Source organism: Gorilla gorilla, chromosome 1 (genome assembly GCF_029281585.2).
Source record: "Gorilla gorilla gorilla isolate KB3781 chromosome 1, NHGRI_mGorGor1-v2.1_pri, whole genome shotgun sequence".
In the NCBI taxonomy this organism is placed as follows: Eukaryota; Metazoa; Chordata; class Mammalia; order Primates; family Hominidae; genus Gorilla; species Gorilla gorilla.
The window spans coordinates 99,764,772-99,792,396 of record NC_073224.2 but is presented as its reverse complement, the minus strand read 5'-3'; the positions used below and the strand labels follow the sequence as shown (position 1 = coordinate 99,792,396).

General features: G+C 41.7%; 1 protein-coding gene across 18 annotated transcripts in view; it reads right to left on the bottom strand.

Annotated features, from left to right (window-relative positions):
- ARHGEF11 (Rho guanine nucleotide exchange factor 11) overlaps positions 1 to 15,707 on the bottom strand; it is a 112,662-nt gene extending 96,955 nt beyond the window's left edge. For 7 of the 18 annotated variants that reach the window (XM_019024849.4, XM_019024877.4, XM_019024894.4 and 4 more), the window contains exon 1: positions 13,093 to 14,854. In XM_019024849.4, the coding sequence (XP_018880394.3) occupies positions 13,093 to 13,124 (32 nt within the window). In that variant the 5' untranslated portion in view covers positions 13,125 to 14,854. Of the gene's footprint in view, positions 1 to 13,092; positions 14,856 to 15,200 lie in introns of those variants that run through there. The other 11 variants (XM_019024897.4, XM_004027001.5, XM_055362407.2 and 8 more) reach the window with 5 other exon arrangements.
- Positions 15,708 to 27,625: the final 11,918 nt, after the last annotated feature.

Sequence of the window (27,625 nt, the reverse complement as noted above, 5' to 3'; positions counted from 1 at the left end):
TTTTGAAATAGACAGTGAACAAAAGTTCTGTTCTGAGAACATAAAAAGAGTCCGTTAAGAGCACAGATGTCATAAGGCAGTGGCTCTGGAAGCACAGAATGCCAGTATTGGCATCATCTGGGAAGTTGTAACAATGCAGATCCTCAGGCCCCAAACTCAGCTCAAACACACTGAGTCAGAACGTTTTGGGTGGGGCCCACAGACCTGTATTTTAACAAGCTCTCCAGCTGATTCTAAAGGATTCTAAAGATTGAGAACCTTTGACCTAGGGCAATACATCCCTACCTTGAAAAAATTAAAGTCCTACCTGACAGGACCAGGAGCGACATTTTTTTTTTCCTTTCTGACGAAACTTCACGAAAGAATTGACTAGACTATGTCCATCACCATTTCTTCACCTCCTATTCTCACTTGGACCCACTAGAAACTGGCTCCTTCCCTTGCTACTGCCCAGAAACCATGCACGGAGGCCATGAACATCCTCCCAGTTACTAAGTCCATGAACTTTTCGTCCATGACCTCTTAGGAGAACTTGACATTGTTAATCACTCCCTCCCTTCACTTTGGAGGTTCCTCACTGCCCTGGTTGCTTCTGTCACTCCCTGCCAGTCTCTTCTGCACCTCCCTTTTAAATGTATGCCTCTCATCTTCCTTCACCTCCCTTTTAAATGTAAGCCTCTCAGGGTTCTGTGCACAGCCCTTTGCTCTCTCTACACCCTGCCCCTGGACAGTCTTATGCTTCTGCTGCTCCGTCTAGGTGTTGATGACCTGCTAATGTGATTCTCTATCCCCTCCTGACCTCCAGCCCAAGCTCCAGTTGTCTGCTGAACATCTTTCCTTGGATCTCCCACAGGCGCTTCAAACACAACATGTCCAAAGGGATGCTGACCCCTCTCCTCCTCTCTCCCTCAACCATCTTATGTTCTTCCTCCAGAGTTCCTTTTTTTAATTGAACAGTGCTATGCAGTAGCCCAAGACAAGGGTAAGGGTATCATCCTTGCCCCACACTCTCCTTCATGCCTCCGCATACCCCCATATAATTAACTTCGTAACCTCTGATCTCTCATTTTTCTCCCTCTCTGAAGTCACTTCCGTAGCAGAGACCACATTCATCTCTTGTCAAGGTTACTACAAAGGTCTCCTAACCCATCTTCCCTCTCTCCACTCTTTCACTTGTTTAATCCCATGTCTGCACTGTAGCCATGGTGATCTTTCTTTTGTGAAAGCATATCTGATCATGTCACCCTCTATTTAAAATCTCACAATGATCTTCCACTGCCCTCAGGATCAAGTCCAAAACCTCTAAGAGCATTACATGGTCCTCAGGCCTTGGCTCCCACTCATTTTCCTTTTCTCCAGTTTCATTTAATTAATGGTTCTATGGTCTCACTACAGATCACAGCCACTTGCAATTCTCACAACACCATGCTCTTTCTTGCTTGAGGCTTCTGTACCTGCTGTTCCCTCTGCCTAGACTTTCCCTTACTCCAGCCTAGCTTTTATTTTTTGGCCTCAATGTAAAGGTCCTTTCCTCCACCAGGAAACCTTTAGGTGTCTCTCCCAGTGCTTCAACTGTTATCACAGGAGTAAGTTTGGGTGCTATCATACTTACTTCTGTCTCCCTCCACAAAACCATAAGCTCCTTAAGGGCAAGGTATGCAGCGCATTCTGGTTGAATCCTTGATGCCTAGCACTACGATAAGTGAAGATTTGTTAAACAGACCAAGCTTCTTATTTGAGGGATGGCATGAATGTTTCCCAAACCTGAAACCCTGTTCCTGTGAAGACACTGAAATCCTAGTGGTATTTTTCCCCTCTCCCTTGGGCTCTGAAGGGAAGAGGGTCTGTGGTTCTAGCTGCACACAAGGTCCCATTCACATAGCTATTTACTACACTCTCTCCAGCCACCTCCCCCCAGAACAACAGTGGCCTTTCTCTGCAGCAGCAGTCTCTTGGGGGGAAGTTTCTGAAGGCCCTGCTCTGGGAAATGAATGGGGCCAGCCTGGGGCAGGCGGGACAATGGCAGGGTAGGCCTTGTGCCCATCAGACTCCTGCAGGGAAAGGCAGCCCGGAAATCAAGCCGCCATGGGGAAATCCCCAGAACTCTGAGAGGCTGAAGGCAGGCAACCCCAACAAGGCTGCTCTGTCCCTGCAAGAAATACCAAGTACCAAAGACCTAGCACCCAATGAGAACGAGAGGAATTTTGGTCTTAGTTCCTGACAGGAGTGTTTAGAGCTTGCTTTCTTAAAATCCCTTGGCTAGGCATGGAATGAATCAGCAATGTCAAGAATGAGCTGTGTTCGAGTCAGGAAAGAGCACATAGGGAGTATACCGTGTCTAAAGAGAACTAAGCTGGGCCAAAGAAGACAACCCAGAACAATGAGGAGACACTGCTCTTGAACCCTTAGGAACAGGATAAAACACAAGAACCATATAAAAGAACCAACATAACAGTCTACCACGTGCTAGATATTCTGCTAGAACTTTTACACAAATTATTTTATACAAGCAAATAAGATAGAGTTGAATTGCTGTATGTATGTACAAAAGGAATGCTGAATAATATAAAGGTGTCGGGTTTGGTGATATTAACCAGCAAAGGCTTCCTTGAAGGAAATAAGAGTAATGGAGTTGGCAGAAGACAGAGAACACTGATATAAAGGTGTGCAAAGAGGGAGGTGGGCCCAGGAATGAGGCTGGTCTACCCGAAGCAGGGTGACAGGGTACAGTAATGAGACCTACGATTATTGAGATGTGGGCTAAACTGAAGAAAGAAGTCATGAATCCCAAGCTGGGGAGCTTGGGCTAGAAAGGAAAGACATTGTGGGTTTCTAGCAAAGGATCTGCTTTGGGATGAGCGCTTAGGCCCCTGATTTTTAACTACTGTCCTGTGTTTGTTCTCTATGGTCCCACAGCCATGCCTGTCTGTCCTTAGTTGAGAATCAGCACAGGACTGAGGGTAATTCAAGCTTGGGTATTCTAGTGGCAGCTGAGGAGAGTTTAGGACAATCTGGGGTCCCTGCCAAACCAAATGCCCTAACAACACTCACCATATGTTTGGCACCATGGAATTCACAAAATGCTTTTTTTTTTTTTCTTTTTTGAGATGGAGTTTCGCTCTTGTTGCCCAGGCTGGAGAGCAATGGCGCAATCTCGGCTCACCGCAACCTCTGCCTCCCGGGTTCAAGCCATTCTCCTGCCTCAGCCTCCTGAGTAGCTGGGATTACAGGCATGTGCCACCACGCCCAGCTAATTTTGTATTTTTAGTAGAGACGGGGTTTCTCCATGTTGGTCAGGCTGGTACAAATTATCCTGATCACATAGCTAGTTAGTCACTCAGCTGGGGCTCACTTAAAGTCCCATATTCTCTACATTAGTCAACTAGAATGATTTCCACATAGATGGCCCTCCAGCCCCAGAGTTTGGGTGGCTATGTGGGAATATATATATATAGGAATATATATATATATAGGAATATATATAGGAATATATATATATATAGGAATATATATAGGAATATATATAGGAATATATATATAGGAATATATATAGGAATATATATATAGGAATATATATATAGGAATATATATAGGAATATATATATAGGAATATATATAGGAATATATATATAGGAATATATATAGGAATATATATATAGGAATCTATATAGGAATATATATAGGAATATATATATAGGAATATATATATAGGAATATATATAGGAATATATATATAGGAATCTATATAGGAATATATATATAGGAATCTATATAGGAATATATATATGAATCTATATAGGAATTATATATGAATCTATATAGGAATATATATATATGAATATATATGAAAATATATATATGAATATATATATATATATGGCTGATTAATCAGGATCCATCAAATACATGCTCATCTCCTCAAACCATGACCCAACTTCCTAAGGGATCTCCCAGAACTGACTACTCACTTTTTTTGTTGTTGTTTTTTGTTTGTTTTTTTGAGGCGGAGTCTTGCTCTGTCACCCAGGCTGGAGTGCAGCGGTGCGATCTCAGCTCCCTGCAACCTCTGTCTCCCAGGTTCAAGTGATTCTCCTGCTTCAGCCTCCCAAGTAGCTGGGACTACAGGCATGCACCAACACATCAGGCTAATTTTTGTATCTTTAGTAGAGACGGGGTTTCACCATGTTGGCCAGGCTGGTACAAATTATCCTGATCACATAGCTAATTAGTCACTCAGCTGGGGCTCACTTAAAGTCCTATATTCTCTACATTAGTCAACTAGAATGATTTCCACATAGATGGCCCTCCAGCCCCAGAGTTTGGGTGGCTACGTGGGAATATATATATAGGAATATATATATAGGAATATATATAGGAATATATATATAGGAATATATATAGAGGAATATATATATAGGAATATATATAGAGGAATATATATATAGGAATATATATAGAGGAATATATATATAGGAATATATATAGAGGAATATATATAGAGGAATATATATAGAGGAATATATATATAGGAATATATATATAGGAATATATATATAGGAATATATATATAGGAATATATATAGGAATATATATAGGAATATATATATAGGAATATATACATAGGAATATATATAGGAATATATATATAGGAATATATATATAGGTATAGGAATATAGATATATAGAAATATATATAGGAATAGATATATAGAAATATAGATATATAGGAATATATACAGGAATATAGATATAGGAATATAGATATAGGAATATATAGAGAGAGGAATATATATATGAATATATATAGAGGAATATATATATAGGAATATATATATAGGAATATATATAGGAATATATATATAGGAATATATATATAGGAATATATATAGGAATATATAGAGAGGAATATATATATAGAGGAATATATACAGAGAGGAATATATATATATATATACAGGAATATATATATATATGGCTGATTAATCAGGATCCATCAAATACATGCTAATCTCCTCAAACCATGACCCAACTTCCTAAGGGATCTCCCAGAACTGACTACTCACTTTTTTTTGTTTGTTTTTTGTTTGTTTTTTTGAGGCGGAGTCTTGCTCTGTCACCCAGGCTGGAGTGCAGCGGTGCGATCTCAGCTCCCTGGAACCTCTGTCTCCCGGGTTCAAGTGATTCTCCTGCTTCAGCCTCCCAAATAGCTGGGACTACAGGCGTGCACCAACACATCAGGCTAATTGTTGTATCTTTAGTAGAGACGGGGTTTCACCATGTTGGCCAGGCTGGTCTCAAACGCCTCACCTCAGGTAATCCACCCACCTCGGCCTCCCAAAGTGCTGGGATTACAGGCATGAGCCACCACGCCCAGCCTCCTGCTTCTCTTAAAAAGCTGTATTGAAGAACTCTAAAACTATTTGGTAGAAATGGCCTAACCTAAGGGTCTAAGGAAGGTTAAGTATCCACTGTATTCAGTAAATTGCTAGGTATCAATGGCAGACAAAATGACTTCTACTGAAGATCCTAGTCTATCAATAGCACTACCCTTCTCCTAGTCCACCAGTCTCAGAAATTTGGGAATAAAACTTGATTCAGGGCAGGGCACGGTGGCTTACACCTGTAATCCCAGCACTGTGGGAGGTGGAGGCGGGCGGATCACCTGAGATCAGGAGTTTGAGACTAGCCAGGCCAACATGGTGAAACCCCGTCTCTACTAAAAAATATAAAAACTTAGCCAGGCATGGGGTCGGGCACCTGTAATCCCAGCTACTCAGGAGGCTGAGGCATGAGAATTGCTTGAACCTGGGAGGCAGGGGTTGCAGTGAGCCAAGATCGTGCCATTGCACTGTAGCCTGGGTAACAAGAGCGAAACTCTGTCTCAAAATAAATAAATAAATAAATAAATAAATAAATAAATAAATAAATAAATAAATAAATTTGATTCAGTCTTAAAATACTGGTTAATTCTGCTACCAAAACGTCTAGGGAATCCTGCCACTCCTCTTTGTCCCCACCATAACCATTCTGATTCAGAAGCTCATTATCTTTTCCTAAGATTGCTACAAAAACTCCTAGGCTTCCTAACCCCAAGCTCTCTTCTGCTCTATATATTAATATCAGAATTCTCTCTTTAAACACTATGTTTATCACCATATAATACATAAACCTTCCCCGGCTCCCTTTCTACTACCACATAAAGTCTGAATCCCTTCGTTCTCCCTACCCTACCCATCTTAACAATCTAATTTCTCTCTGCTCTACAATAATCTTAACACTTGGAGACCACACCATGTTGGTGCCACCCCAGACAGAACCTTGCTCGTGTTGCTCCTCTAGTCTGAAATGGCCTCTTCTCTTTCTTCGACCTGAATAATTCCTAACTACTCTGCCTTTGACTATTCTTATTAGCACCAACCTTGTGCTCTTCTCTAAATGTACCTTTTGGTGTACATAACGATTCAGCAATTATGTACCATCTTTTTATTTTGTGTTGTTTTGTTAATAACATTTCCCAACAAGAATTTAGGCTTGAGGCCATGCACAGTGGCTCATGCCTGTAATCCCAGCACTTTGGGAGGCTGAAGTGGGCAGTTTACTTGAGGTCAGGAGTTCGAGACCAGTCTGGCCAACATGGTGAAACCCCGTCTCTACTAAAAATACAAAAAGTATACCGGGTGTGGTGGCAGGTGTCTGTAATCCCAACTACTTGGGAAGCTGAGGCGGAGAATCGCTTGAACCCAGGAGGTGGAGGTTGCAGTGAGCCGAGATCACGCCACTGCACTCCAGCCTGGGTGACAGAGCAAGACTCCGTCTCAAAAAAAAAAAAAGAATGTAAGCTCTATGTTCTCCTGTACTATCTCACAGAACACTGAGAACTGCACTGAGCCATCTGATAAATATTTCAAGTCCAACCAACCAACTGTCAAGCGCCGCAGATCACAGGTCATCACCAGGAGGGCTGCTAGATTGGTTCCCTACATGATTTGAGGCCAGGCTGTGACTGATGACTACAGATCCCATCACACCATTTTGTAGTGGCTGCTCCCAAATACTGGAGAGAAAGGAGCAGGGTCTGGAAAGCAAGACTCTGAAATTACTTCACTCTAACTTTTCAAAGCCCCTTTCTCACATATTCATGTCTTAGTTTGCTATTCTTTAAAATGAGGAGGAAAATCTTAAGGAAGTCAACAATGGTAATAGAGGGATACTAGTGACTTTAAGGCCTATGCTGAAATCACAATAGAAAGACAATAAAATGGTTTTAAATTGTGGCAGAGGAAGTTTCGTATCCAAAGGGATTTCTAATTGTTGAACTCATGGAACCATCCTCCAGAGATCACTGAAAATGGGAGAGGCCTTCAACCTGTCTTTACTAGGTTAAGAGACACCCTATTTGGAGTCAAGAGTAAAGGGCAAGAGGATCCCTTGAAGTCCTGCCAGATTTTTGTGATTTTTCCCTGAAATCTGTCCAATTGTTTTAGTACAATAAATTGGGGTATTCTTCCAGACCTTAAGAACACCTTCCAGGCCTGGCGTGGTGGCTTGCACCCATAATCCTGGGACTTTGGGAGGCCGAGGTGGGCAGATTGCTTGAGTTCAGGAGTTTGAGACCACTCTGGGCAACATGGTGAACCTCATATCTACAAAAATTAGCCAGGTGTGGTGGCACATGCCTGTAATGCCAGCTACTCAGGAGGCTGAAGTGGGAGGACCACCTGAGCCTGGGGAGGTCAAGGCTGCAGTGAGCCACGATCATGCCACTGCACTCCAGCCTGGGCGACAGAGTGAGACCCTGTCCCAAAAAACAAAAGACAAAAAACAAATCCTATTCCAATTCTATTAGGGGCCATGGATTTCTCAGTTCCTCCCCATGTTTCCATGTCCCTGTACTTCCATCTTCTCTCCCATTTGATCTGGCAGCTTTGTTCTCTGTTCTTTTCAAGCTTTCATTTTCACTGATTTTCAGGAAAGCCAGAGAATGATTTCTGAAAAACCATTTGGCCCACTGAAAGGACACAAAGCATTCTGGTTTCAGAGGCTCAAAGAATGTAATAGGTAAAAGGAATCAAATCTTAGAGGCTGGCTAGCCTAATTCCCTCATTTTTCCAGATAAGCAAACTGAGGTCGAGGGCAGGTAAGCACCTTTGCAAGGTCATTCACCCAGTTGCTAACAAACCTGGCTCCATCATCCACGTCTGCTAACTCAGATGTTGTGTTCTTTCCTCAGAACTCCAAGCCTCCTTTCACAAAAGACCTAACATGACTTTTTATGAAGTTATACTTTTTTCTTTTTGAGACCAGGATCAGCAACTTCTTCAGTACGGTTTACCCCATGGGGCAAAGGAGTGATCTTGCATGCCACTAGCAGGTGTATGCTTGGGTCTTTTATCAATATAGTGATTGACAAAAGAAGGAACACCACGATCCACAGCAAAAAGAGTTTCCAAGCCACGTGATATATCTTTGAGTTAAGCTTAAAAAATAATAAACCAATAAAATGAATTTTTAAAGGCAATGCCACTATGAAGAGGTGAAACAGATTCAGTCAATATAGATTAAAATAACTCCTCTTATGTTATAGAACTCAACAGTTAACAAAGCCTTTTCACAAACATCAGATTATCAGAACTTTAAAGCAGCAAGAAACACTATACAAACTAGAGTTTCTAAACTCCATTCCACAGAGGCTGTGAGCTTCCAGAACTCCTTTACCTTTATACTAACTAGGGGATTAGCTATGTGCTGTTCACAAAATCTTTTTATTTTTGATGAACTCGTATTGTCATTTAATTTTTCATATTTCTTGTCTATTAAAAAAGCTAAACAAATACAATAATAAAAGGGCACTCTTTCAGAAATGTTTTTGAGTATCTGAAGTTAAGCTTAGTCTGCTCCTTCTCATAATGGTGATTAATTGCCAAATGTTTCAGCTGCAAATCCATTGTGTCTCTCATCTCACACCCCTAGATGGGAACAAGGGTACATTTTGGAAAAGACTCAGCATTTCCGGGACTTACCATACGTAGCTCTGGATCCCTGTCTCCATTCTGGGAGGCCAACCTTCTAATCTAGGTAGAAACTCAGCTAAATGTCTGGGGACTTCTTGGTCCCAGGGGTCAATAATGACCAGAAGCCAAGGTGCGAAGAGACCCCTGACAGAGAACAGTTGCTGGGTCTGGATTTATTTTGAATTAGGAAAGTCATACGCTTTTAAGACAAGGAATGGCTGGAGATCACAGAACAAATCCTTTCTATCCCCATCACTAACAGACATTTAAGGTGAGCCAAGGTAGATGAAGTCTCTCTCATTCATCAGAGTTCCTGGGAAGGAGATTCAGTAACCCTTCTCTTCTCACATTCTTCTAGTACCCTATCTATTGGAAAAATACTCCTTCCTCCTGACCCCATGCACTTCTACAACAATAAAGCCAGTTCACTCTGCTTAAATTCTTCAAAATGATATAAAGATTTCAGTCACCTTGTTTTGTTTTGGAATACTTAGCTCGGAAAGTTGTGCACGAAGCTAAATCAAATCTGTGAATTTACCATCTATAATTTATATAGAGTTTACAGTTTAGAAAACAATTTGAAATACATTATCTCGTTTGATTTGCTCCTTTCAATAGGCTTGTGAGAGAGATGAAACAAACATTATAATCCTCAAATGACACACCATATAAAAATGTTTGAGAACTGGATTGTACTTTATAGAAATGAACTACTACTGCTTTACATGAGGAAGCCAGAGGAGGCATGTGACTTCCCCAAGGTCACATAGTTAAGGGGAAAGCCAGGACTCAAACCACAAACTCTTGGCTTAAAGTACTTTGGTTTGATCCTCACATGAACTAACTTTGGGCAGAGGAAAGATGTTTCATGGATGCAAACCCCTAACCCTCCTGTCCATCTCAAAAACATTTGCCATGGGGGAACCAGGCTAACGGATATAGATGGCTTAGCAAAACTCATGACCACTCCTGTAAAAATAATTCAGTATCATTATCTCTGTTTGCAATAGCAAACACATTTTTAGAAACTCTTGAAAGGAATATATATTAATGGGCAGTAAGTTGCCCATGGACAAAAACTGAAAGGGACATGAACAGCTACACTTTAGCCCATCTTTCAGTAACAAACTGATTAACACTGAAAGATAAAGAATAGTTGCAAATACTTTATGCTTTCTATGGACCCAGGAGTCACTCTTGAACAGGGTGCTACAGGAGATGAAAGACTGCCAAGTAAATATTCCAAAGTTTTCTTACTCTCAGCTACAATCTCTTTCCAAATACATAGTACTTTACTATGTCATTTATTTTCTAGAAAATACACATTACCTAGGAAACCTTCTCTAATTGACCTCATTTGACTACATTTGAAATTAACACGTGAATGTTGAAACAACCTGCAATGAAATAATTTATACTTGCTGATCTGTTCATTCACTCTAACATTCATTTGTCAAACATTTCTTGAGTACTCACCTCATGCAAGACACTAAGCTAGGCACACAGGATTTCATACAGGCAAACCAAACTGTCCCTGCTTGTGAGGGGCTTACAGTCTGGTGTTGCTTTATGTGGTCTTCAAGAGTCTTACATGTTTCCCAGTCCCCCAGTTGCATGCTCTCTCTGTGAGCAAGAACTGTACACCTTAATTTTCTAAAACTCTCTTATAGTACCTTACACTAGGCTCTCTACACAGCAAACTGATAAACTGAAAGAATACTAGACTCCATAATCCGCAGCATATTATTCCTTTCAGTGTGATTTAAATCTGTAAATTATTTAAAATCCATAGAGTCTTGAGGCTGATATTGCCCAAAGTTACAATTGAATAAGCCTACAGTTAAGGGAGTAAGATTCAGTGCAGCTAGCTGGGGATGTCTGAAGGGGATCTGAGTCCTACCACTCTTAATGGGGAAGAGAATCAGGGAGGGTGGAGGTGAGGAATACCCTTACCCTGCAAAGCTGCACTATCTTACAAGAGAAAATAGTGCTTTAACCATAGGACTTACAGGTATGAGCCCCAAGACTGAACCCCCAAGGTAGGAGCCCCAAGACAGAAAAGTAGAAGGGAAGACCTTGACTGCTGACGGGCACTTTACCCTACTACCAAAGAGAAAGAAGAAAACGGTGCCCCACACATTCTACAGGACCAGTATAGAAGCCTAGTTAGACATGATGGGGCAATGAAAGAGCCACAGATTCAGACTCAGAAGACCTGTGTTTGAGTCTCTGAGTCCAGATTCTGCCACTAGCCAGGCAAGATGGCACTGGGCAAGCCAGGTAGCCTCTCTGAGCCTCAGTTTCCCCTTCTGTGAAACATGAATAATAACCTCTGATGCTTTTGTCTACCTCACACAGAACCACTGTGAGATTCAAATGAGATATGTTCTACGAAAGCACTTAGGAAACTGTAATGTGCTGGGCAAATCCTGAGATTTTTATCTATGAGGATATCCGAACCCCCAGGAGTGTCTCACATCAACTCAGGAAGGCTCACCGCCTCCTCCTTCTTGCACGCCCCCAAAACTTGGGTTCCCATCTTCTCAAATCCCTGCATTTACCAGAAAGAGTTCACCATCCAAATCTTAAAAAGGCAAGTGCACTAATTCTCAAACTCCAAGAGGATGAAAAGGGAAGAAGGGCAGCCATGTAAACCATTCCAATTCCTCACCTTGACACACCTCAGTTCTCCCTTTCCAAGGGTCAAACTGCAGAGAGGCCAACAGAAAGGAGGAAGGAGGTCTGAACTGGCCGTATATCCTTTGTGGCTGTCTGCCTCCTCTTCTCCACTGCCAAGTCAGTTCCCATCTAGGGACTGCTGAACTAATCTAAATGGGACTCTGAGGCAATACAGAGATTAGTGCTTGGGAGAGAGAGATTATATGCATTTTAGGCCACATTCCACAGCCAAAAGGAAATTATTATTAGCATGGATAACCGAAGGTGGACTGGGCATGAAGGGAGCAATTGCTCCCTTGCAAATATTATTCCCTATCTCTCCAATAATATTTTTTTCCAGGCCCAGTCCTTTCATTTGCTTGTTCAGTCCTTCAACCACCCATCTATCCAGTTAGGATGTGTGCAGTGCCCACAAAACACACCCCCCACAGCAAGGTTCTCATGGGGAGAAGGGTTGAGGAGGGGTAGGGGAGGGAAGGAAAAGGCAGACACCTTACAAAGTTGTACCAATCATTTGGAGGTAAGAATTGCAACCACACAGTAACATTACCAGTGATAGAGGTGGCTGGGCAGACTCTTGGGGGAAGGGGTGTCATGTGTTCAGACTCTGAGGGCCAGTGCTGCTGCCCAGCAGGCCTACGAGCCCAAAACAATTTCTTCTGGCTCCAGGCAGAGGGAAGGCCCATTTTGCAGAGTCAAGCTTATTAAGAACAGCTTGGAAGATTAAACCTAGAGCATCAGCCGCTTGGCAGGTCTCAATTCAAACTCTAAGCTTGGAGGAGAGGAAATTCTAATGTGATCTATGCATTTTGGGACCATGTCAGCTACTGGTAAAAATCCAGACTTGCATGGGTGCAAAGGATGTTTCTGTCCCATCATTCAGGCCAAGAACATCCTCTTCATTTCTAGAAATGGGATCCACCCCGTCACCAAGACCCACCATTCCATACCAACCAGCCTGGTGGAGGCCCACGCCTCTGCCAGGGCCCTTCTCCCAGCAGCTCCAACACCTAAAGCCAGTCCCCCTAGTGCACCCCTAGGAGCTCACAAGACTGGCTTGCCCCCACCTGAGACTAGCAAGTTGGGGGGACTCAAATTCAGCCTCTACCCTGGCAAAAGTCAAAAGCCACTGGAAGCACATCCTCCTCCTTTCCCTCTCCTGGCTTCACTGTTTATTGCTTATATTCAAAAGACGCTGAATCAAGAGCTATGTTTTTAACATAGACACACAGATAGCACATAACCACATAGGCTGACAGTCCCCAGAGACTAATGCTCCTAGCCCACCAATTCCCATAGCCCACCCAGACCCCTATTTTCAACCATTTATTAAAATGCAACACCACCCCTCCCAGTCTTTCCTTTAGTCAATGTTGAAATATCAAATTATTAGCAAACCTACCTGTCTATACTCTGGGGTAACCTTACACTCATGGTTTCTCGGTGTCTCCACGGTTCCAGAATCCTGCAGCTTTGGTGTCTTGATCAGGACTGAATCGCTTGCAATTTTTGAGCAAGGTGAGAGGAGGGCCTCCCAACTTGAAGATAGAATCCTTTCTCCTCCAGCTCTCAGGACCCTGGTAACTGATGCTCCACTCTACTTCTACCAGTGAACATGATTTCCTTTCTCAGCCCCTCTTCCCCTCCCCCGCTTTAAAAAAAAAAAAGAAAAGAGAAAAGAAAAAAGAAAAAAAAGGAAAAGAGGAAAAACTACGACCTCAGAAACCAAAAACCCAGCCACGAATCTCTTCAAGGTTAGCACTATGGGCTAAAAAAAATGAATCACAGAAAAATGTGCCTTCAAAATATCACTGTTAACTGCAAAGTACAGATAAAACCATCCTTTAAATCCAGTTTTCTCAGCTGTCCTTCTGTTGGCAAGAGACCCTCTAGCTCAACGGGGGAAAGTAATTTTCTAGTCTCCAATGCTTAATATGACAACAGCAAATATCTTTGAGGAAAGGAAAAAAAAAAGGATTAATAAATCCGAAATGGCACTTGGAAAAATTCTTTCAGCTGATTTGCACAGTAAAATAATAAATAAAACCATACAATAGTATGTACACAACAGCACTCCTTCCAAGTCCAGTGCAACCCTGGGAACCAAAATTTATGGACTTCCTTAAAAAAAAAAAGCTTTTACATTAAATGTTTTGAAATTCTTAGATGAGCCAATTGCACCAAAAAAAAAAAAAAAAAAAATCAAAGAACACCTGAAATGCAATGCTTTTTACCTTTAAGATGGTAGTAATGATAACAAACCAGAGATAATCTCTGAAAATATTCTCTCCTTTTCTTTTTCCTTTAAACTTGCAGGTTCCTCCACCTACCCCAGCCTGATTCTCAGACCCAGCCTACGTTCGGCCTTTTTCTGAAAGACAATTTCCTGAGTTAGTTCTGCTGTTGGGCTCCTCCACATCCAGGCTCCGAAATTTTCTCTTGCCTCAGCCTCCATGAAACGGAGATTTCGCTTCCTCCCGTTCCCCCTTCTCTCTCCCTCTCTCTCGCCCGGCCAGAAAGACGGCTCCCTTATTATTCGTTCGGATTATTATTGTGGATTTGAGTTCGAGGTGGGTTTTTCTTCCACACCAGACTCCTGGAAAATCCGATCGCCTGTCTCCTCTCGGCCTCTCCTTGCCTCCCTTTCCGCCCCTCGCCTAATCTCGCAGGCAGGAGCCCGCAGTGCCTCGCGCAGGACGCCCGGCCGGGCCTCCGGCTCCCGGCGCTGCTCGCCCCGCGCCCGACCGCCGTGTTCCGGCCTTCGCGGCCGCTCGGGACGCCAGGCTCGGCGTACAGGGAAGGCTGCGGCGGCTGCGGCAGGCCGGCACGAGCGGGCGTCCGACTGCCGGCGTCGCGGCCGCGCTCGCCTCCTTCCGGGCCCCTTCCCCCTCGGTTCGCCGCTCGCTCGGGCGCAGGCCCGGCCGGCCGCCCCGCTTCCCTCCCTCCTTCTTCCCTGCGAGCCTTTCTCCTTCCCTCGCTCCCGCGGGGCGGGGCCGCAGGCTCCTCCTCCTCGCTGCGCTGCCCGCCGCCCGCCGCCCGCCGGCCTTTCCCCTCTCGCCGCGGCAACCGGGGGCGGGGGCGGGAAGCTGACCGCCTTTCCCTGCCTCGGTTCCCGCGGCCGCGACTCCCGCCGACCGGCCCGCCCCTGTCCCGGCCTCCCTGCGCGCCCTGCCCCCCACAACCCTTTGCCGTCGCTCCTCGGCCGGTCCCCTCTGCGGCCCCTCAGTCGCCGGCCCTGCCCCTCGGCGCGGCCTAGCGGGTCCCCGTCTCAGCCGGATCCCCGGCCCGGCCCGCGGGCGACCCCGGCCCTGACCCCGCCAGGCACCGCGCGCCGTCCCCGCCGCCGCCGCTGCCGCCACCGCCACCCCTGCCGCCTTTTCGCCGCTTTTCCTCGGCTGCTTTTCCCCCTTTTATTGACTTCTGCTCGGGAGCCGACCTTTGTTTCCTACCCCCTGCCCGCCCAGCCACCGTGCCCGCGCCCCGTGCCCCTGCCCACGGGTGCAGGTTTACCTCTTTGCGTCCACCGGCATTACCCCGGCGCCCGCAGCTGCGGCTCACCCTCTCTCCACCTCTCTTCTGATCTTATTTTTCAAACATTTGTTGCGGCCTCCTTCGTGGTGTCAGTTCTTTTAACTGTTTCCTCCCGTTTCTGTGGTCCTTCCCACTTCTAATACCACCGACTTAGGGGGAAGACCCTTCGCTGTTTCCTCTCGGGTTGGGTTGGGCATCTTAATAGCAGGCTGTGTAAAGTGTCTTTGAACTCTATGGAAGAGCCTTTCCAGAGCAATTCTATTTTCATAACCCCCTCTCATAGAATCACAGTTTCTAAATCTTTACAAGTAACGTGACATTTGTCAGAAGGTGCCGAGCGTTATGATTAAAAATCATTAAGGCCGAGGCGGGGCCTGAGGTCAGGAGTTCGAGACCATCCTGGGCCAACATGGTGAAACCCCCTCTCTACTAAAAATACAAAACTAGCCGTACGTGGTGGCGCGTGCCTGTAATCCCAGCTACTCGGTAGGCTAGGGCACGAGAATCGCTTGAACCCGGGAGGCGGAGCTTGCAGTGAGCCGAGATTGCGCCACTGCACTCCAGTCTGGGCAACAGAGCGAGACTCCGCCTCAAAAAAATAATAATAAAAAAATTTTTTTTTAATTATTAAAATAAAAAAACTCTCACTAGGATTGGGGAGTGGACTTTGCCTTCTTGCCTAGGTAAATGCCATTGTAAAATACTCTGCAGGCGGTGGGGTGTTTGCATAAGTTCTCTCCTTCCACACTACCTGGATTGTTCTGGGAGGGGGTGGATATGTATATGTAAATTATCTATACACATTCGTGAGCTCTGGAGTGACCTCACCAGTGTTAGAAGTGGTAGATATGCAAATTGCAAGAGGAAAAAGAAACGAATAAGCATCAATTGAAGACCTACTATGAACCAGGAACTTTCCCTTTAATGTATATCAGGTATAGGTTGGCAAATAAAAGAACCTGCTTCCTTCACCCTGTCTCCACCAACCCCTAGGCCAGAACTCCCCAAAACAGGTGATCTGCCCAGCATTTGAAGCACAGTCTAGATTGTTGCTGACTTAATTGTGTCTTTCTTTCCCATACTACCCGCAAAAATGATGCTCTCAAATGTGGACACTGCTCTGTGGTGACAGACCACTGGTTGCCACACATTTTAAAATAATGTTTTCTTGGCCAGGCGCGGTGGCTCACGCCTGTAATCCCAGCACTTTGGGAGACCGAGGCGAGTGGATCACCTCAAGTCAGAAGTTCGAGACCAGCCTGGCCAACATGGTGAAACCCCGTCTCTACTAAAAGTACAAAAAATTAGCTGGGTATGGTGGGGAGCGCCTGTAATCCTAGCTACTCCGGAGGTTGAGGCAGGAGAATCGCTTGAACCCGGGAGGCAGAGGTTGCAATGAGCCAAGATTGCGCCACTGCACGCCAGCCTGGGTGACAAGAGCGAAACTCCATCTCAAAATAATAATAATAATGATAATGTTTTCTTAATATATGTAATATTTTTAAAGCAAGTATTTACATATATTTTATTACATATCTTATACAACATTGCCTAGTGTAGAAATATTAAAAGGTTGAAATTTAAAAATGAACATTTTTTAAATCATGCTTTTTGGTGAAAGTTAATTGCTGTCATAACTGGAAAAGATGCTTGCCAAAGATAGGTAGATTCAAACAGAAGAAGTATGCCCTTGATTGCATTTATTAAATCATGATACTTATTTTCCAATCCCATTCATCAACAATGCAAAGACTTCTAATTGAAATTCAACTAGTAAATTTATATCTTAAGTCAATCCTTCTTGAATGATTGGAAGGTGTTACATTTTTATATTCTTAACAAATGGGTTCCAGCCATTAAGAAATTTCATTTAACTTTAAAAAATAGGTTTTCAAATTCTGTTTCCTAATTTTTCAGTGTGCAAAGGTTTTGATAGGTGAAACCATTGTTTTTGGTAATTAAAAAAATCACAATATTGGAACCATTTCCAGTCATCCGTCTTCAAAATACTTTTTCCTGAAGTATGTGTTTCTTTAGAAAAGCAGTGACTTCCTCACTCATAGATAGACTGTCATCTTAACCTTGAAGGGACAGCTTGAAGGGACAGATTAAGCGGTGTTTTTGTTGTTTGTTTTTGTTTTTGCAAGTAAGTGCTAGGTAGCATACTCTTGACAGCCATTTCTCATCATAGAACACTGAAATAAAACTGTGCATCTCCTCCATGTTCAGTATTTCATTTTAGGCTTTCCCCAGGAGATTGTTAATCTGCACAGCAAAGATTTTCATGGTCATTCTCTGTCATTACAAAGAATTGTAAAGTTTGTAGCAGTTAACAGGCTTGTTTTTGTCTGGTGGGTGGCGTACATCATGAAGAAAATGAACGTCAGTGGTGATGTTACCTCTGGTTCTTGGAACCTCCTCGTATGCTGTGTGTGACAGATGACTTCTGACATAGTGACTGAGTGAGAATGCCATGTCATTAGTAAAACCTAATTATTAATAATTAGTAAAACCTAATTATTTTTGCTATAATTAAATACTATTATGAGTGCATTCTTTTTTTTTTTTTTTTTTTGAGACGGAGTCTCGCTCTGTCGCCGAGACTGGAGTGCAGTGGCACAATCTTGGCTCACTGCAAGCTCCGCCTCCCAAGTTCACACCATTCTCTTGCCTCAGCCTCCCGAGTAGCTGGGACTACAGGCGCCCGCCACCACGCTCGGCTAATTTTTTGTATTTTCAGTAGAGATGGGGTTTCACTGTGTTAGCCATGATGGTCTTGATCTCCTGACCTCATGATCCACCCGCCTCGGCCATGAGTGCATTCTTAAATATTTTCCTCATGCATCTCCTTGAACACTCCACTTTGAAGATTACGAGGGTGGCTTTAGTAAGATAGAGTTCCCTGAAGTTAGTTGGCCATTTAAGTAAACTGCAAGTCTCAGGTTAAAAAACAAAATAGATTAGATTGTGTCCTAGACAGACTGGGTTGTAGGAATCTGGAGGCAGCTGGTGATCAATGGAAAGAGCACTAGACTAGGAGTCCGGAGAACTAGATAACTTTGTGAACTGCCATCTGCAGTTTGTAAGGATTTAATATGAACAAGCCTGGGCTCTGTAAGCTATAGAGTGCTGGGCAGGAAAATCAGGATAAATCTTAGGGAGCGATACCTTAAAACAACCTTGTCCAACCTGGGGCCCGCAGGCCATATGTGGCCGAGGACAACTTGGAATGCAGCCCAACACAAATTCATAAACTTTCTTAAAACATTATGAGATTTTTTAAAAGCTCATTAGCTATCATTAGTGTTAGTGTATTTTACTTGTGGCCCAAGACAATTCTTCTTCTTCCAGTGTGGCCCAGGGAAGCCAAAAGATTAGACACCTCTGCCTTAAATGAACATAGTCCTTTGAACTTTTTTCCCACAGAACTCTATCAATAGATGAATCCTTTTCTCTGCCCAACATCCTGGGGAATAGATAGGGCACTAGTTGTTATGTCTTTACATTAAGGTTAAGGAAACTATGGCACAGAGAAGTTTTAGGTGATTTGCATGAAATCCCATTAATTGATAGATTGAGGCTAGAATTCATACCCGATTATCTTTAAGTAGTGAGAAGCAAAGAAAAAGGTGGGTAGGTGGGTATGGTCAGCTTTTATTTCTGGGAGAGATTCTAGAAACTCAATGCTTGATTGAATAGCTGACGGAGAGCAATGATGAAAAACCTTGAATGGTTCACGATGTGAATTCTAGAGAAGCAACTTCTCATCCATGAGCAGACATCTCCATCCCAGACTGGTGTTTCTTTTAAAGAGATGAACTCCAGGTTGCTGTCATTCTCCTTCTAGGGTGCTGTTAAGGGACAGACCTGGCAAATTAAAATCACCACTGGAGACATAGTGCCATTGTTTCATTGACGATCTTTCACTCCTCTTAAACCTTTATTAGTTGGGAAGATGATGTGAGAGGCTTAATTAAGATACTGCTTACTCCTAAGGGTGAGAAAATTCTGTGGTTTTTTCATTAGCTGATTTTGATTTCTCTAGAATACTTCTGGGTAGCCAGAACAACCAGTCCTAAAATCTCTGTTACAGATGTCATTTCATTGTCACTCAGAATATTATGTTCATTTAACCTGTTGAATTCCCAATAAAATTTTAATATCAGGTAATAATCATACCCAAAACATATATAGTGCTTGCTATGTAAATACTGTTCCAAGCAAACTACAAGAATTAACTACTTGATTTTCTCAGCAACCTTTTGAAGTAGGTACTATTATAATATCAACCTTATTTTCAGATGGGGAAACAGAGGCCCAGAGAGGGAGAATAACTTGTCCAGAGTCACAGAGCTGGAACCCAGGCAGTCTGGCTCCAGGGTCTGTGGTTGGCTTTCCTTTTATTACCTGTGCTGTCTCCTTGTCACAGGCACCATGCCAGGCCCTGGGGGGAAAGTGATAAAACCAAAGAAAAATGAATTTGGCAGAACCTTCTCAGAAAGATGGGAGAGGTGCAGAGCTTTTTGAGGAGAAACTGGGGAGGGTGGAGCTAGAAGCAGAGTCCATTGGTTTAACTCCTCAACCCCCCAGAGACTTCTTTTTCCCATGGGGCAGTGGACCAGCAATTTTTCTCTTAGTTCTTTGCCTTCCCTCTCAATGTCCCTTGAGTTTTTTCCCCCAGAGACTTGGCCCTCATCTCTCTTGAGGATCTCAGGGAATTTATTGGAGAAGGAGCTTCTCACCTTTACTCACAGTGAGAGGTCTGCATTGTTTGCAGGGTCACCTTCCAGGTGTGCCCTTCAGCTTCCCCAGCTTGCTACCTTCCTGTCTGTGGTTACCTTAGAAACCAGGCTCTCCCATCACACTCCAAGTAGCTGAGACAAATTGAATAACAGAGAAGGTGCCAAGATAAATTGTAAAGAAAAAAATGTGTGAAAGAGAACCAATTTTAGACTGAAGGCTAATATTTTGGGAAGTTGGATGTGTTGTGTGTGTGTGTGTGTGTGTGTGTTTCTTCCAAATAAGACAAAGTTCCCAGGATCAAATGTGAGAAACAAAAAAGGTGAGATGCCAAGGGGAAGATAATAAAAAACCGCCCAAATCCTGCTTTTAAAACTGAAAAATATTGTGAGGTCAAGACAGGAGGATTGCTTGAGTTCCGGAGTTTGAGACCAGCCTGGGCTACATAGCAAGACCTCATCTCCACTAAAAATCAAAAAGATTAGCTGAGTGTGATGGTGCATACCTGTAGTTCCAGCTACTCTGGAGGCTGAGGCCGGGAGGATCGCTTAAGCTCAGGAGATCAAGGCTGCAGTGGGCTATGATCATGGCACTGCACTCCCACCTGAGTGACACAGTGAGACCCTGTCTCAAAAACAAAATGAACAAACAAAACTGAAAAATATCCTTTTAAAAGTTAAAGGAAATTTATTGACATGCAATAAATTACACATATTTAAAACGTATAATTTGATGAGTTTTGACACACACACACATGAAACTGTCAGCACAATCAAGATAGTGAACATTATGCTGAAGAGTTTACTGTTGCTTCTTTCTGATTATTTCTTCCCAACCCTTCCCACTGGACACCCTTCCCTATTCTGGTCCCCAGACAATCACGGATATACTTTTTGTTTCTATAGATTAGCTTCCATCTTCTAGAATTTTATATAAATGAAATCATATAGTATGTATCTTTTTTAATGACTTGTACTCAGCATAATTATTTTCAGATTCATCTGTGTTGTTGCTTTTATTTATTGCTGAATGGCATCTTTCACATTTCAATTTCTGATTACTTACTGCTGGTACATAGAAACACAGTTATTTTTGTATATTGATCTGTATCTTGCAATCTTGTAAACCTATTTATTAGTTCTAGTGGGTATTTTGTAAATTCCATCAAATTTTCTGAGTAGATGGTTATGTTATCTGAGAATAATAACAGTTTTATTCCTTTCTTTCTAATCTGCACTCCCTTTATTTCTTTTTCTTGTCTTATTGCACTAGCTAGAACATCTAATGCAATGTTAATAGAACTACTAAGATAAGACATCCCTGCCTTGTTTCTCATCTTAGGGGGAAAGCAATTGTTTTTTCACAATTAAATATGATATTATCTGTAGGTTTTTCTTAGATTCTTTCTATCAGGTTGTGGAAGTTCTCTCCTGTTCTTAGTGTGCTGGGAGCTTTCAAAGAATAGTTGTGTTTTAATGTACAACATGAGGACTAGAGTTGAAATTGTATTATATTAGGAAATTTTGTTAAATAAGTAGATTTTAGCTACTCTTGTCATACAAAGAAAGTACGTGAGATGATTAATATGGTAACTTCCTTCACTATAGTAATCATTTTACTCTCAATATGTATCCCATAACATCGTTATAAACCTCAAATATACACAATAACATTTGTTTTTTCTAAAAAAAGAATAGATGTATTTTATCAAATCCTTTGTTCTGCGTTAGTTGACATGATTATATGGTTTTTCTTCTTTAGCCTGTTGATATGGTGAATTTTCAGTGTTGAACCAGGCTTGAATTTCTGGGATAAATTCTACCTGGTCATGATGTATTAATCTTATTATACATTGTCAGATTTGATTTGCTAAAAATTTGTTAAAGATTTTGCATATGTGCTCATGATACTCATGATAGATACTGGTCTGTAGCTTTTCTTTTCTTTTTTTTTTTTTTTTTTTTTTTGAGACGGAGTCTTGCTTTTGTTGCCCAGGCTGGAGTGCAGGGGTGTGATCTCATTTCACTGCGACCTCCGCCTCCTGGGTTCAAGCAATTCTCCTGCCCCAGCCTTCCAAGTAGCTGGGATTACAGGTGCGTGCAACCATACCTGGCTAATTTTGGTATTTTTAGTAGAGATGGGGTTTCACCATGTTGGCTAGTCTGGTCTCGAACTCCTGACCTCAGGTGATCCACCAACCTCGGCCTCCCAAAGTGTTGGGATTACAGGCGTGAGCCACCATGCCCAGCCGCTTTTCTTTTCTTATAATGTTTTTGTCTAGTTTCAGAATAATGCTGGCCTCATAGAATGAGTTGGAAAGAATTATCTCCTCTTCCATGTTCTAGAAGACTTTGTGTGGAATTGGCATTATTCCTTCTTTATATGTTTCGTAGAATACCCCAGTGAAACCATTTGGATCTGGAGTTTCCTTTGCATAGGAAAGTTTTAACTAAAATTTCAATCTTCTTAATAGATATAAGAATATAATAGATATAAGAATATAATAGATATAAGAAATAAGTCTGTTTGTGTTATCTATTTTGTCTTGAGAGAGCTTTGATAGATTCAGTCTTGCAAAGAATTTGTCCATTTCATCTAAGTTGTTGAATATCTCAGTATACAGCTGTTTATAATATTCCTTTACTATGTTGTCAATATGTATAAAATCTGATCTCTTCCTTTATTCCTGATATTTGTAATTTTTTCCCTAGTCTGACTACAGGTTTATAAATTGTATTGATCTTCTCAAGTACCTTTTGGTTTCATTGATTTTTTTTCCTAATTTTTTCTGTTTCATTAATTTCTGCACTGGTATTTATTTTTTCCCTTTTTCTGCTTACTTTGGATTTCATTTTGCTTTTTTTCCCCTAGTTTCTTAAGGTTAAAGCTGAGGTTATTGATTTGAGTTTTTTTCTAGTATAGACACTTTCACATTAAAAATATCTCTGTAAGTACTGTCTTACCTACATCCCACAAATTTTGCTATGTTCTGTGTTCATTTTCATTCAGTTTAAACTCATGGGCCAGGTGCAGTGGCTTACATCTGTAATCCTAGCACTTTGGGAGGCCAAGGCAGGAGGATTGCTTGAGGCTAGGAGTTCAAGAACAACCTGGCCAACATAACAAGACTCTGTCTCTATTTTAAGAAAAGAAAAAAGAAAGAAAGATAAAAAAGACCCCATGGATTATTTAGAAGTGAATTACTTAGTTTTTAAATATTTGGGGACTTTTCCAGGTATTTTTCTGTTATTAATTGCTAAGTTAATTATATTGTGGTTAGAGAACATACTTTGTATGACTTGAATCCTTTTAAATTTATTGAGACTTGTTTTATGGCAGTGAATCTGGTCTATCTTGGTAAATATTCCATGCATTCTTCTACTGTTGGGTGGAGTGCTCTAATAAATGTCAGGACAGTTTGGTTAGTAGTGGTGTTCAAGCCTTTATGGCCTTACTGATTTTCTCTCTATTTGTTTGATGAATTAGAGGGTGAGAGAGAGAGAGAGAGAGACAGAGACAGAGAGAGAAACACAGAGAGAGAGAGAGAGAGAGAGAGAGAATGAGCTATTTAACTATAATTATGGATTTGTCTATTCTTCTTTCAGTTCTATCCATTTTTGTTGCATGTATTTTTGAGCTATGTTAATAGGTGCCTACATGGTTAGGATTATTACATCTTCTTCATGAATTGACTCCTATATCATTATGAAATGACTCTCCTTAACCCTGATAATATTCTTTGCTCTGAAATGTACTCTCTGATATTAATAAAGCCACTTCAACTTTATTTATTTATTTGTTTATTTATTTATTTATTTTTGGGATGGAGTCTCGCTCTGTCGCCCAGGCAGGAGTACAGTGGCGTGATACCGGCCCACTGCAACCTCTGCCTCCCGGGTTCAAGCAATTCTCCTGCCTAGGCCTCCCGAGTAGCTGGGATTACAGGCCTGTGTCACCATACTTGGCTAATTTTTGTATTTTTAGTAGAGACGGGGTTTCACCATGTTGGCCAGGCTGGTCTCAAACTCCTGACCTCAGGTGATCCGCCTGCCTTGCCTCCCAAAGTGCTGGGATTACAGATATAAGCAACCACTCCTGGCCATTAATTTTTTTGAGACGGAGTCTCCCTCTGTTGCCCAGGCTGGAATGCAGTGGTGTGATCTTGGCTCCCTGCAACCGCTGCCTTCTAGGTTCAAGCGATTCTTCTGCCTCAGCCTCCCAACTAACTGGGATTACAGGCATGCACCACCACACCTGGCTAATATTTGTATTTTTTAGTAGAGATGGGGTTTCACCATGTTGCCCAGGCTGGTCTCAAACTCCTGACCTCAAGTGATCTGCCTACCTCAGCCTCCCAAAGTGCTGGGATTACAGGCGTGAGCCACCACACCCAGCCCCACTCCAACTTTCTTAAAATTAGAGTTAGCGTAGTATATCTTTTTCCACTCTTACTTGTAACTGATTTGTGTCTTTACATTTAAAGTAGGTTTATTTATTTCTTTTTTCTCTTCTGATGCAAGGGAACTATTGATAAAGTGGACGATATGGTTTGGCTCTGTGTTCCCACCCAAACCCAAATCTCATCTTGAATTGTAATCCCCACATGTTAGGCGAGGGGCCTGGTGAGAGGTGACTGAATCTTGGGAGCTGATTTCCCCCTTGCTGTTCTCATGATAGTGAGTGAGTTCTCATGAGATCTGATGGTTTAAAAGTGTGTGGCAGTTCCTCCCTCGCTGTCTCTCTCTCTCCTGCTCCACCATGGTAAGACATGCTTGCTTCCCCTTTGCCTTCTGCTATGACTGTAAGTTTCCTAAGGCCTCCTAGTCATGCTTTTTGTTAAGCCTGAGAAACTGCGACTCAATTAAACTTTTCTTTATAAATTACCTAGTCTCAGGTAGTTCTTTATAGCAGTGTGAAAATGGACTAATACAGTGGGTTTTTAGTAGGCAGCACATAGTCATGTCTTGCTTTCTCCACGCCCCTAGTCTGACAATCTCTGCCTTCTAATTGAGTTGTTTAGTATATTTACAATCAATGTGATTATTGTTTTGGTTTGGGTTTCAGTCTACCATTTTGCTATTATATTTCTCTTTGTCCATCTGTTCTTTCTTCCATTTTTTCTTCCTTCTTTTGGATTGAGTGTATTTTACTGTGGTAAAATATATGTTATATATATAAATATATGTTTTATATATATAACATATATATGTTTTATATATATAACATATATAAATAAAACATATTTATATATATAACATATATGTGTATCTATATATAAAACAGATTTATAATTTTAACCATTTTTAAATGTGCAATTCAGTGGCATTAAGCATATTCACAATATTGTGTAATCATTATGCTATCTTTTTCCAGAACTTTTCTCATTTTCCCAAACAGAAAGTCTGTACCCATTAAGCAATAATTCCCCATTTCCCCTTTCTTGTAGCCCCCGGTACCTCTAATCTACTTTCTGTTGCTATGAATTTGCCAATTCTAAACATCTCATATAGAGATGGAATCATGTAATATTTGTCCTTTTGTATCTGGTTTATTTCACTTAGCATAATATTTTCAAGTTTTATTCATGTTGTAGCATATATCAGAATTTCATTACTTTGTATAACTGAATAGTATTTCACCATGTGTATATTAATTATTCCACATTTTGTTTATCCATTCATCTGTTGATGGGCACTTGAGTTGTTTCCACATGTTGGTTACTGTGCAAGTACATGGTTGTCTCTGTTTTCAGTTTTCTTGGATGCATACCTAGGAGGAGAATTGCTGGATTATATGGTGGATTGTATGGTAGTTCTATGTTTAACTTTTTTTTTTTTTTTTTTGAGACAGGGTCTCACTTTGTCACCCAGGCTGGAGTGCAGTGACATTACGTAGCCTACTGCAGCCTTGACCTGGGCTCAAGCAATCCTCCCACATCAGTCTCCCAAGTAGCTGGGACTACAGGTGTGTGCCACCATGTTTGGCTAATTTTTAAATTTTTTTTAGAGATGGGGTCTCACTATGTTGCTCAGGCTGGTCTCGAATTCCTAGGCTCAAGTGACCTTCTCACCTCAGCTTCCCAATGTGCTGGGATTACGAGTGGGAGCCACCGTGCCCAGTTATGTTTAACTTTTTGAGACACTACCAAACTGCTTTCCACAGTGGCTGCACCATCGTACAGTCCCACTATCCACACACAAGGGTGCAAATTTTTCCACATCCTTGCCAAGGACACTTGTTTTCCCTTGTTTTGAGTGTGAAGTGGTATCTCATTGTGGTTTCGATTTGCATTTCCCTTATGACAAATGATGTTGAATATCTTTTCATGCGCTCACTGGCCATTTGTATATCTTCTCTGGAGAAACTTTGCCCATCTTTGAATTGGATTGTTTCGTTGTTGATGAGTTGTTCTTTATTTATTCTGGATATAATTCCATCAGATATATGATTTTCAAATGTTGCCTCCCATTCTGTGTGTTGGCTTTTCACTTGTGAGTGTCATTTGATGCACTGAGGTGTTTAATTTTGATTAAGCCCAATTTATCTATGTTTTCTTTCATTGCCTGTGCTTTTATTATCATATCTAAGAAACCATTGCCAAATCCAAAGTCATGAAGATATTCCTGTCTGTTTTCTCCTACAAGTTTTATAGTTTTGCCTCTTAAACTTAGTTTTTTGATTCATTTTATCTAATTTTTATATATGGTGTAAGGTAAGGGTTTTATCATGAAAAGTTGTGAGATTTAGTCCAACTTCTTTCTTTTGCATGTGAATATCTATTTTTCCCAGTCCTATTTGTTTAAAAGATTGCCTTTCCTCATTGAATGGTCTTGATATGCTTGTCAAACATCAATTGAACATATATATGAGGGTTTATTTCTTGGGTCTCTATTCTATTCTATTGGTCTATATGTCTATATGCCAGTACTACTGTTGCTTTGTAGTAAGTTTTGAAATTGAGACGTTTGAGTCATCTTTGTTCTTTTTTGAGATTGTTTTGGCTATTTGGGATCCCTTGAAATTCCAAATAATTTTATGATAAGTTTTTCTATTTCCACCAAAAACCCTGAAACAAACAAACTCCCTTGAGATTTTGATAGGGACTGCATTGATTCTGTAGATTGCTTTGGGTAGTATTGGCACCTTAACAATATTGTCTTCTAACCCATAGACATGGGATGTCGTTCCATTTGTCTAGGTCATCCTTAATTTCCCTCAGCAATGTTTTGTAGTTTTTAGTGTATAAGTCTTTTACCTCCTAGATTAAATTCACTCCTAAGTATTTTATTCTTTTTGATTCTCTGAAAAATAGAATAGTTTTCTTAATTTTATTTTGAAATTCTTCACTACTAGTGTGTATAAATACAACTGATTTTTGTGTGTTTATGTCCTGCAACTTTGCTGAATTTTTTTTCCCAGAAAGGTATAAAGTTTATCAACATCTTAAAAAAAAAAAGAAAAAAAAAAAAGATGGGCCGGGCACGGTGGCTTACGCCTGTGATCCCAGCACTTTGGGAGGCCAAGGCGGGTGGGTCATTTGAGGTCAGGAGTTTGAGACCAGCCTGGCCAACATGGTGAAACCCCATCTCTACTAAAAATACAAAAAAATTAGCCAGGTGTGGTGTTGCACACCTATAGTCCCAGCTACTCGGGAGGCTGAGGCA